The sequence below is a fragment of the Jaculus jaculus genome, chromosome 2 (assembly GCF_020740685.1).
Source record: "Jaculus jaculus isolate mJacJac1 chromosome 2, mJacJac1.mat.Y.cur, whole genome shotgun sequence".
NCBI classification, from domain to species: Eukaryota; Metazoa; Chordata; class Mammalia; order Rodentia; family Dipodidae; genus Jaculus; species Jaculus jaculus.
Window position 1 is genome coordinate 42,319,888 of NC_059103.1, and position 11,411 is coordinate 42,331,298.

Here is an 11,411-nt window from a genome sequence, read left to right on the forward strand (position 1 = left end):
TAGTGGAATAGGTCCTTTCCCACTGCCACTGCCCTTTCACTGCCTTTTCCCACTGTCACTTGCTTGATAACCCCCCCCCACTTATTCTAATAGCGGTTCTGACTCCCTATATCCGCCTGGAAGTTTTGTTCCCTTATTTTCCTCAGTGGGCCCAAAGCTTTGGCCTTTGGGATAAAGGAGGTTTTTGGATCAGGTTGCACACTGACTCGAGCTTTTCCAGAAGAAAGCGTGACAAAGTGATAAGGGCTGCTGACGGGGTGGCTGGGCAGAGATTTCAGAAATGTATTCGGATGGCAGTAGCATTGCTGAAGTGGCTCGTGGGCTCCTCCGGTGACAGCTTTGAAGGGCCACCCTGAGGGCTTTCTAGCTGCTTCTAGGATGGAAGCCCCAAACACACTCTGTCCTCAAGGCACCAGAATCTGCACCCAGGGTTTGGCCCCTTTCTCTTAGCAGTGAGCAGCAGCTGATGGCCACAATGGCCCAGCAATGCTGACCTCAAAACGCTGGTCCTATCATCCCACAGGACAGCTGGGCCCCAGGTCCCCAGGGTCACCTCTCCCTGGATGTCCTTGATACTACCTTGGCCATACTGATATTCCATCAGGTTATGCTATCCCTACCTCCTACACCCACTCTTTTCCAAAGTCACTTGGCCCTGCAGGGCCAGCTGAGCTAGAACACCTGGATAAGGGTTAATAACAAGGAAATAAGTCCGAGTTCATGTGAAGGCCAAGTTCAAGTGCCAGTCACTCATCTTCAGCGGGAACCTTGCTCCAGCCTGAGAGTCCAGCACCCCTGGGAAGCACGTGACTTCAAAGACGGTGCACATCCAGGAGAGCCGGCTGCTGGCTAGGCTGGCGGGGAGCAGAGAACATCCCTGTTAGACAGTTTTCTCCTCCCTAACCTCATGAGCTTGTCCCTGCACAGGATGATGAAGGAAACACCTCTCCCTTCAGGGTACAACTATTCTGTGGCTTCCATCGGATATGCAGGTCAGGGTACTATACAGTGAGCAGGCCACAGCCCGAGTCCCCTTCTCCCTTTCTGCCTCCCCTTCTGGCCTTTCCCAGGGCAGCCTTCCATAAGGTCACTGCAGGTCTGGGCCGGTCTACAGGCCCTGCCTTCCCTAAGCCAAGTTTTTTTTTTCTTATTTTATTATTATTAACAAGATGGTTTGTATGGATACATCATGTGTTGGTACCCTCTTTTCCCTCATCCCCATTCCATTGCGGACGCTCTTCAGTGGGGTTGCAGGTATTCCCTATGGGGTTGTGGTTTATGCATTGTGGGAGCAGCAGTCAGTTATTTTGTGGGTGGGGGGGAATGTCTCTGGGCATGATGTCTACCTGTGGCTCATACAATCTTTCTGCCCCCACTTCTGAAAAATCCCCTGAGCCGTGATGGGTGAGTTTTAAGTCTACTTCACTGATGAGCTCTTAGGAGCCTCTGGATCTCTGCTTTGGTAGGTGTTGAGCATCCTACACCCTGTCTGTCTGTCTGTCTGTCTGTCTGTCTGTCTGTCTGTCTGTCCCCTATACCCTGGTGCTGATTATCAGGTTAGCATGGAAGCAGCACTCTTGCTCCTCTCCCCTAGTGCTCTGTGGATTCAGCTGTGGCTTAGCTGAAGTGTGAGGGCTGGTTTATCTCCTCCAGTCTTGCTATCTTCTGAAATAAAGGAGTAGAATTTCCAACAGAGACTGAAGTCGGCATAGTTTAAATAGGATAAGCATTATTAATTTAGGGAGAATCTGATGAAAGTTTTAAACTTAGTCACTGCCTGCAGTTAACTGCTCCCCTTCAACACATGAAACAGTCTCCGGGAGGGGCGCCTTGGTTCTGGTGGGGAGGCTGTTTGGGATAGGAAGGTGAAGTTTTTGAATGCTCCCTCCTGGCACATTCCTCATGGTTACTTGATTGACCTCTGTGCCTATAACTTCCCTCCTCCTCCAGGCCAGGTTGGCCCAGGGATGGTTCTGGCTACCCAGCCTTTAGTTCTGCCTTCCCTTCCCTCCCGTTGCCCCTGCTAGGTAGGACCACAGCCATCTGGGCTCCAGGCTGGTCTTCACAGCCCCCACTCCAGCTCCCTCCAGCTTGGACCCCAGTGTGCTGAACCTCTGGAACAAGATCAGCCAGGCTTTGGGGCCATGTCCCAGGGTCAGGGTCAGGAGGGGCGGAGGAGATTTTGCTGGAATCCTAACTCCCCTCAAGGACTTTCTCTCACCGTGGGCTGCGGCTCTCCCTGTGGAATGCTCCTCATCACATTCTTTCGAGCCACTGGCCCATAGCTGGCTGTCCTCTCTAGGGCTGTCCCACATGATATTTTTCCTGTCCTCCCCCTCCTCCGCCAAGTCCCAACCTTAGCCTTAACCATGTTGTGGTTTTCCTATAACCCTCCCTATAACCAAGTTCCCTTAATAGCCTTTCCATGGGTCCCCTGGCTATCATGCCTTCCTCCTCACCTGGAGGCTCCTCAAGGGGTGACTGCCTCCTGACCTGGAATTCCCAGACTCCCTTGCAAGCTAAGCCACTCCCTGACACCAGATCTCAGGGAGGCTGAGGCCTGACACATTATCCTGCTGACATCTGGACTCAGTTCTTCCTAGTCACAGCTGAGCCCTTGGCTTTTTTTTTTGGGGGGGGGAGGTCTCTTCTGCTTCCTCCTCCATGCTGGGTAGAGCTCACATCCTCCTGTGGAGGAGACAAGGACCTGCCCTTCCCTGCATGGCAGCCCTCTGGCCTGTGCGCTGAGCTACGTTTTCCAGGCGCCCCTTCCCAGAATGTCCACATTTCACAGGGACGTCATTACTAATGACTTCTGCAAGAACACCCAAGATGGGATCCTTCCCTGTCTTGCCACCTCCCAAGTCCTGCCTGCTGCCTTCATTCTATGAGTGTCCAAGAGGAAGGACCTCCCCCACCCTGGTATGGCCTGTCCTCTAGGTCCATTTCATAGCCAGTGCCACCCACTTTCCCACCAATGATCTGCTCTCAATATGAAACACCCCGAGGGTGGGCCTCACAAACTTCACCCAGACTGCCCTTTTGGCCCCATGCTACCCCTAGCTCAGATAACCCATAGTCACAGGGACCTCAGAGTTTTGCCTGGGCCTGGGCCTGAGGCCATGCACAGGGTGCCTGGGCTGCTCTATTAGCACCATTTTCTTAACAGAGGTAGGCTGGTGCCTGTCCACCCCGGTCCTACTGATGTCTGACTGTAGAGAAGTGTAGAGGCCAGGATTGCCCCAACCCATCAACAAGGCTCCATTGTTCTCACTTCTCAGAGTCTGGAGGCAGAGGCCCTAATTCAAAAAAATAAATAATAAATAAATAAATAAATAAAAGGTAGAAGTGGCATGGACCAGGTGGTGGTGCTGCGGCACCATCCCAAGGGAGATGGCTTGGTCTCCGTTAATTCACCCATGCTCTGATGGCAACACGAATGAATGGACCCTGAAGGGCAGGACAATGAGGAGGGACAGTGCGTGGGCTTGGTGGACATCTTCTGGCCTCACACACTCTTGAGTCTCCAGTTTTCCCAGTGACAGCCAGGTCCTAGGCCTTGTGATGGCCTCGCATATTCTCCTCTCCCTCCCTGCCACATACCTACCTTGTGTCTCACCAGCCCTTTAGCCAGGAACTTCTAGAGAACGTAGTCCTTCCTGAGCCTCTCAGGATACCCACAGTCTGGCTCACACATGGCCCCAGCATGGAGGAGGACAGAAGCCTCAAAATGAGAAGAGGCTACACCCCAGAGAACTAAAGACCCTGGAGGAGGAGCCATCCAGGGAAAGAATGGACAGTCCTGGCTTCATCTGAGCCCACCTGGTGACAAGCTATATGGTGCCATCAGCTCCTGTAGTCCCCTGCCTAGAGCCCCAGAGGAATGAGAGCCTTTCCAGAGACTAGGACCCAGACCTATGTCCTTACGCTACAGTGAGGGATGAGATCACAAGGTTTTCTGACAATGAGCCTCCACCAGAGCTTAGCAGAGCCTGAGATCCGGCTTAGCAGAGTCTCTGGTGCGGGAAATAGAATGAGGTCGCAGGCCAAGAAGGCAGAACTGGAGAAGAGTGTGCAGGAGTTGGACTGGGGAGTTCTGAAATTGGCCCTACTGGTCACTAGCCAATCAACAAACGTGGGGTGAGTAGCGGTCTGCCTGTGTCTGGCATCAGGCACCGTGCAGGGTGCAGAAGAGCATCCAGTGGGTGTCCTCCCAGCGGTGCCTCCCTGGTGTCCACACTGGACGGGGCCTATGGAAAACTGTGCTAGATAGCTGTCACTGGGCTCCTCAGTTCCCAGTGGCTGTGACACTTGGGGAAGCGTACCAGGTAGTCATCAAGGGATCCAGAGATTGGGCCAGTGTCTACCTCTGCCCAACTCTGTGACCTTGCCTGTCCAAGGTGTCGCTTGAAGGGTGGGGCAGGTGCTTCCTAAGGTTGTTTCCTGCTTCTGGACTCCATCTGACCATTGCTCAAGATGAGAGAACTAGGAGTCCATTGCTGCTTGTCTCTGTCTCCCTTGCCTTCAGAGAATGATGGAAGCTCTGGCTTCTCAGGCCCCAGAGAGACCAGGCAGACTGCCCGGAGTCACCACGAATGCAGGCACATAGAGGGTGCCAATGCTGCATCCCTTGCCTGCACCTGCCTGGGTCTTTCCACGGGCAGCAAGATGGACGGCCAGTAGCTCTGTGTGCACACATGGGGTCTCTGGAAATAGCACACCCTGTCAGGACGCTGAAAAGTCAGGGCAGCAGCCATATACTGCCTGTGGACAGGTGTCCTCCCCTGCCTGAATCAGGTGAGGGTCTTAAGCAGGGTCAAAGACTTGCAGATGAGGGTCTCGGCCACCAAAAGGCCTGCTAGGTGAGCAATACACACACACATGGGGCCATTAGGGCCCAGGAAGAAAGCTGCTAATGCCTTGTCATCTGCTTTTTTGTTCTTTCTTTCTCTTCAGCTCTGAGGATTGTACCCAGAGCCATGGACATGCTAGAGGTCTTGCCTTCTACTATTGTTTCCTCTTTGTCCCTCAGGTGACTCTCCTTGAAAGGGAGTGCTCTGGAAAGTAAAGGGTGACAACCTGAGACTTGAGTGGACAGGGCAGTTTACAGAGGGCTGCTGTTAAGTTTGACCTTGAAGGCTAGGTGAAGATTTGAAACAGGAGGTATCCCTGGCAGAGCCCTTTGCAAGAGTGAACTTGTAGACGAAGAATAGGTGCAGGGCACAGGGAGGCTGGGTGAGGGCCTCAGGACTAGACAATGGGCTCAACTGGCATTGGGGCTTGGCCTTGTGGTAGAGCCCCAAATACCAGAGGTGCCAGAGTGGAGGAGTCAGAGTTCACTAAACGCCTAAGTAAGCCCAAGTGAGGTTGGCAAGGACAGCGAGCCATCCCTGAGGTAGACTGCTGTGGGGTGGGCGGGGCTTGTGTCTCAGAAGCTTGTGGTGAGGATGACAAGCCTGCAGATGACTGAGCAGAGCCCTGAGACGGGCACTGGTGAGGAAGCCAGGTAGCGAGCCTAACCAGCCACCAAGCATGCATTCATGTTGCCATCAGAGTGTGGGTGAATTGACAGAGTCCGAGCCATGTCCCTCGGGATGGTGAGGCAACAACCACTGTCTATCTGGTCCATGCCACCTCTACCTTTTATTTACTTCTTTATTTATTTTGGTCTTTCAAGGTAGGGGCTCATTCTAGCCCAGGCTGACCACTCAATCTTCCCACCTCGGCCTCCCGAGTGCTGCGATTAAAGGCGTGCGCCACCACGCCCAGCGAAACTTCTACCTTTTTACACAGGTCAGTCACAGCGCAGGAGAGAGAAAGACACCTAGGCTGGGTTCCGGTTTTAGTTTTGCTACCACCCTTGGGCAGTTCCCACCTTACAGAGTAAAGGATTCCGCTAAAGTCAGTGGTCCTCCACGTCGGGACTACCACTCCCAGAGCAACAGCATCTAGCCACTTGTTGGAAATGTAAATTCTAGATGCTGAGGACATGGCTCAGTGGAGCAAGTGCTCACTACCCTAGCATGGGTGCCTGAGTTCGTATCCTCGTCACCCACATGAATGCTATAGTGGGCGTCTGTAATCTCAACCCTGACACAGGAGAATCTGAGGGAAGCTCACAGGTCAGCTCGCCTGGTGCACAGTAAGAGACCCTACCTCAAATGAGGTGAAGGTGATGCTCGACACTCAGAAGTTGTTCTCTGATCTCCACACATGCGCGCGCACACACACACACACACACACACACACACACACACACATACACACACACACACACACACATATTCTCTGTCCCCTCCAGCTCTCTGACTCAGGACCTCTCAGAAGGGTTCCTCTTAGGTCCTGATAGTGGTTCTCGTGCTTGCTCAAGTTTGAGACTCACTAGGTCCCTTTACTGTTCAAATCTAGTCTCTGGAATGCAGACACCACAGGGCACAAGCTGCTGGGGACGCGCATATGGCATTAGGAAACCATGTAGGCCAGAGTGGCTAGGGGTTGTAAGAGGGAGGAGGTTCAGGTACATGGAAGAGAGCAGCCCACTTAGGGCACCACATTCCTTGCCTTCCTTGTCTCCTCTCCTTTCCACCTGCCAGGCCCACTGGGAAGCACAGGTGGGGGGGGCTGCCTCTGCCCTGCCCCCAACTCCTCCATCCCATCCTGTGTGACATAGGAACTTCTTTCTCCCCTGGAGAACTGCTTGTAAAAATGAGAGCTAGTGAGACCTCTAGTGGCCAAAGGGGCAGCTGTTGCGGTCCAGGGGGTTACGTTGAGGGTGGTTTAAATCCGGCCATTTGAGGGAGGAGACTGTTCCCTGTTGGCTCTGACCTCAAAGCCAAGCCTGGAATTACAGCACAGGCCCCACCCGCGCCCCACCCGCAGGGAGGAGGCGGAGATGGCACCCAGCTTCTGCTTCCCGGGTCCCGCCCCGACCCAGCCAGGCCGTAAGGCTTCTTACACTGTACCCTGGGCACTCGGGACAACCCCAAGAGGTCAGCTTTCCTTTTGAGACCCCAGGAGATGTGTGGACTGTGGCTCAGGCAAACCCAGAGTATCCGGGGCAGCCCTGGATAATGGGTTCACCGCTGTACCAGGAGGTTACCTGTACCTAGGTTGCCCGAGGCACCCAGCAAGTGGGTGGCGAGTCTGCACCTGGAGCAAGGGCTCCCAGTGGCCCCTAGGGGCCCCACCCTGTCCCATGCCTTACCTGTGAATAATACTCCTAAACCCCAAGCGCTCTGCCCAAGGTCAGGCCGCATTCTTGCTGCACCTGGCTCTTTTGTACACCCTCAATGTCTATAGACAAAGAGCGGAGCCCAGGGCTTAGATATGAAACCACCGGGGTAGGAACCCTGAGCAAGGTGTGCCTGGCTTCTGGAGCCTCGGGTTAGCGCTGAGCGCCAACAGCTAGACTGGGACTGGCAGCGGGGAGGGGGCTAGGGAGATGAAAGGGCAGCCCTCGTCAGAAGCCCTTGCGCCCTTGGAGGGCTAAAGCCAAACTGGTGACTTTTGGGGATATATCGTTCCAACGGGTGTGTTTTTTCAACATGAAACAGACAAACAGAGGGAAATGCATACTCTGAAGTTTGAAGTTCGAGTTGGGGTTGGGGGTGGAGTTTCGGCACACTGCTCGCTCGCGCTCGCTCTCTCTCTCCCCATCTCTGATCCAGGTGATTACCCACACCTGTGTGGGGCGTGGCAGGAAGATTCTAGTTACAGATCCCACTCCTGGGAGGGTGGGGGTCGATAACCATGGCACAGCATGAGGGACCCTTTCTCGTAGTTTCTGGAGGAAAGGCTTGGGAGCGGCGTGGCGCAACCCCCCCACCCCGACCCCGCGCTCCCCACGGGGACTGAACGGCCCGGGCTTCTGTCTTGCAGGCAGGACAAGCTGAAGATCCACATGCGGAAGCACACGGGGGAGCGGCCCTACCTGTGCATCCACTGCAACGCCAAGTTCGTGCACAACTACGACCTCAAGAACCACATGCGCATCCACACGGGCGTGCGGCCCTACCAGTGCGAGTTCTGCTACAAGAGCTTCACGCGCTCCGACCACCTGCACCGGCACATCAAGCGCCAGAGCTGCCGCCTGGCGCGGCCCCGGCGCGGACGCAAGCCCGCCGCCTGGAGGGCCGCCAGCCTGCTCTTCGGGCCCGGCGGCCCCGCGGGCCCCGACCCCGCCGCCTTCGTCGTGCCGCCCGCGCTGGGCGAGGTGGGCGGCGCGGCGGCGGCCGTGTGCCTCCCGGGCCCGGGCGCTGCCAGCCCGGCCAAGCACTTCCTGGCCGCGGCTCCCAAGGGCGCCCTGAGCCTGCACGAGGAGCTCGAGCGCCAGTTCCAGGAGACGCAGGTGAAGCTGTTCGGGCGCGCGCAGCTCGAGGCCGAGAGGAGCGCGGGCGGCCTGCTGGCCCTGGCCCTGGCCGAGAACGTGGCCGCCGCCGCCGCCAGGCCCTACTTCCCGCTGCCCGACCCCTGGGCCGCGGGCCTGGCCGGTCTCCCCGGGCTCGCAGGCCTCAACCACGTGGCCTCCATGTCCGAAGCCAACAACTAGGCTGGCCCTGGTGGTGGAGCCCCAGATCCTCCCTTAGGCTTGGTCCCCAACTCCCCTTCCCCAGTTCCCACGCCCTGCCACACACCTTCCCCCCCCCACCCCCCCGCCCGGCGTGCTGGTGAACGCGAAGGGAAAACATAAGAGAACACGTCTTCGCCCACATGGTACTACTTACTGGTGTCTGAGCTGGGCATCGCTTCTCGAAGGGCCTGGAGCCACCAACTCTCGCTCCCTGGTTGTCTCTGACTCACCCAGGCTGCCCATGGCTCAGGGGAGGACCGCTGCTGTTGCCAGGACACATGCAGCTGTGTGGGACTGGAAAGAGGGGACCCTGGGCCAGGAGGTAGGCAAGCAGGAGGACCCTATCCTAAGCAGGCACCTTGGTGGAGCCCCACCATGCTACGGGGAGGAGGGTCCCTCCCAACACTGCTCTGAGGGTCAAGTTCCAACCCCGAGGTCGTGAGACCCATCAGAGCAATTCCACCACCCTTCCCCCTTCCATGCGGAAGGAAATGTCTCTCTGGGCAGAGGGCTTTCTGCAGCTAAGAGCCAGCCCGTTTCAAGCTTACCTGTCAACCCTCTGTGCCTCATGTCACTCTGCTGTGAAAGGGGGTGGTAACTGGGCTTCTCCTCTCCCATCTCCGGTCCTATTCACACCTGTTCCTTGGAAGGTAGGACTTTTGCACACTGAAAGCACCCGAGGCAACCTGCCTACCTTATTGGACTTGGTTTCATCACCTACGCCTGCCTGGACGTTAGCATGTTAACATATATGAGAAATGTAGTGGAACTAGACAGGGACGACAGAAAGAGACAGGGAGGACTTGGTGGCTTTCGTAGCCCATGGGCAGCTCTGGGAACTCTAGATTCTGCCCCATTTTCTGGTAGACTATGGTCACCGTCTGGGCTTCTGGGAACAACAGCATTTGCCCACACCATGGGTCCTCTCCAATGCTGTAGAGAACATCCTGGGGCCAACATGCAAGGAAGGGATGGGGCCGGCTTCTAACACCTGCCATCTGCCTGCTTCCTCCAGTTCCTGCAAACAGCCACAGCCCCTAGTCACCTGAGGCTCCTCTGTTTGCCTCTTGAGTAGGAGTTTTTTCAAGCCTCCGCTTTGCTGGTAAAACCCCTGTACTGTGTTCGAGCTCCAAAACCCTGCCCCGTTCCTGTAGCCTACACCCTCCAGGGATGAGGCTGAGTAGTTGACCAAAAAGCTCAGGTGCAGAGAGGTGAAGAGCCCTATGAGTTATCAGATCACACTCTATGCTGGTCCTGGGGTCGGTGGCAGGTCCCCAGCAGCAAAACATCTCTGCTGGTCTGCACCTCCCTGAGTTTGCATTGGTTTCCAGGGACCCCTGGGAGGGCGCAGGACCGGAGTCCCCATTTCCCCCAAGCTGTAGATGCATGAGAGTTGGCTCTTCCTATTATTGCCTTGGCTCTTTCCTGTGCAAACACAACACAACAAAAAGGCCAGAGAAGACCACAGACTCTCCCTCTCGCAGCAACCCTGCAGACACTCCCTGTTTGGTCCTGCCTCTAGACGCTCTTCCAGCCAGCCCATTCGCCTCAGACCCCTGGTCCTCAGCATTCACCCGCAGGGGCTTAGACCCCAGTCTGTATTTCAGACTCACTTCTGGACTCACCAGCCAACAAGACCTAGCTCTCCCATGGGCCAAACGACTGGAGCAGAACCAAACTTTCAACCTACAAATGAACCCAGTGGAATCCAGTGATGTTGGGTTTTGGTTTTTATTTTGTAAAGGTAATGACTTCTTATAAACTCACTTTTTCTGATGACCAGTTAGTTATTTTTGTTTTATTCTTGGCTGCAGTTTGGAGTTGTACATTGTAAAATATCCAAAGATGTTGAGTACTGTATGATCAAGAGCTTGAAGCAAATGGTTATGGGGAGAAGGGTGGTTGTGTTTTGTTTTGATTTTTTTTTTTTTTTTATGTTTCTGGTTTCCTTGTCGCTCTGTGGGAGAACTTTGGAATTTTTTCTATTTATAACTCTTTTTATGTGACTGCTATATGTAAAATGGCACTCAACAAAATTTGCCTTAGTGATTCAAGGGACAATCTTCCATAACTTTGGTCGCACGACGCATCCTGCGGAGAAACTCTCAGCTAATTTTCTGCTATTTATTAAACAGTATTAATTGACTTGATCAAATGATATTGACAGTGTCCCTTCTATGAAATGTGACTACTGCCAGTTCACCAGACAACAAGCCAAACTATAGAAGTCATTGCTTACAGCTTAGACTATTTGGTGTCATAAATTTAAAATGGTGACAAAGACACCATTATAAAATACAAATCTTTGACACTTATTTAATCATTTGAAGACTAGTGGAGGAAAAAAAATTTTTTTTGGTTGGGGTTGGTTTTGAAACAGTGTTACTATGAAACCCAGGCTAGCTGTCAACTTGTCATCCTTCTGCCTCCACCTCTGTACTGGGATTTACAGGCAGGTATGAAGACTCCTGTTTTGAGTAACGCAAACTACCTAATGCCCTGGTTCGGTGACCAGATTAATTTTTCCACTCTTCCGGGCTTGGGGTGCTGCCTTGTGGGGAGGCAAGAACTCAAGTGTGTTCCGATCTCTTACATGTTGACTTTGTGATGCACTGTCTGTGTGCTTCCAGGCACCAGTGAGTCTGAGCACAAGGTGGATATGTGAACATGCATACATGGAAAGGTTCAGCCTGTCGTATATGACAAAGACCAGCCCTGGTCAGGCCGACTGCTGTGGTAAAGCCAGTCCTACCAGTTCTCTGGCTTGGGGCCCAGTGACCTCCAGGGACACTTGCTGCCATGCCAGCCCTCTGACCTCTCACTCCTCACTAAGGAGTTGGAC

At 54.4% G+C, this 11,411-nt stretch overlaps 1 protein-coding gene across 3 annotated transcripts in view; it reads left to right on the plus strand.

Moving 5' to 3' along the window:
- Zbtb7c (zinc finger and BTB domain containing 7C) overlaps nt 1–10,719 on the plus strand; it is a 405,924-nt gene extending 395,205 nt beyond the window's left edge. For all 3 annotated transcript variants that reach the window (XM_045143821.1, XM_045143822.1, XM_045143823.1), the window contains one exon: nt 7,879–10,719. In XM_045143821.1, the coding sequence (XP_044999756.1) occupies nt 7,879–8,548 (670 nt within the window). In that variant the 3' untranslated portion in view covers nt 8,549–10,719. The remainder of the gene's footprint in view (nt 1–7,878) is intronic.
- The last annotated feature ends 692 nt before the right edge of the window (nt 10,720–11,411 follow it).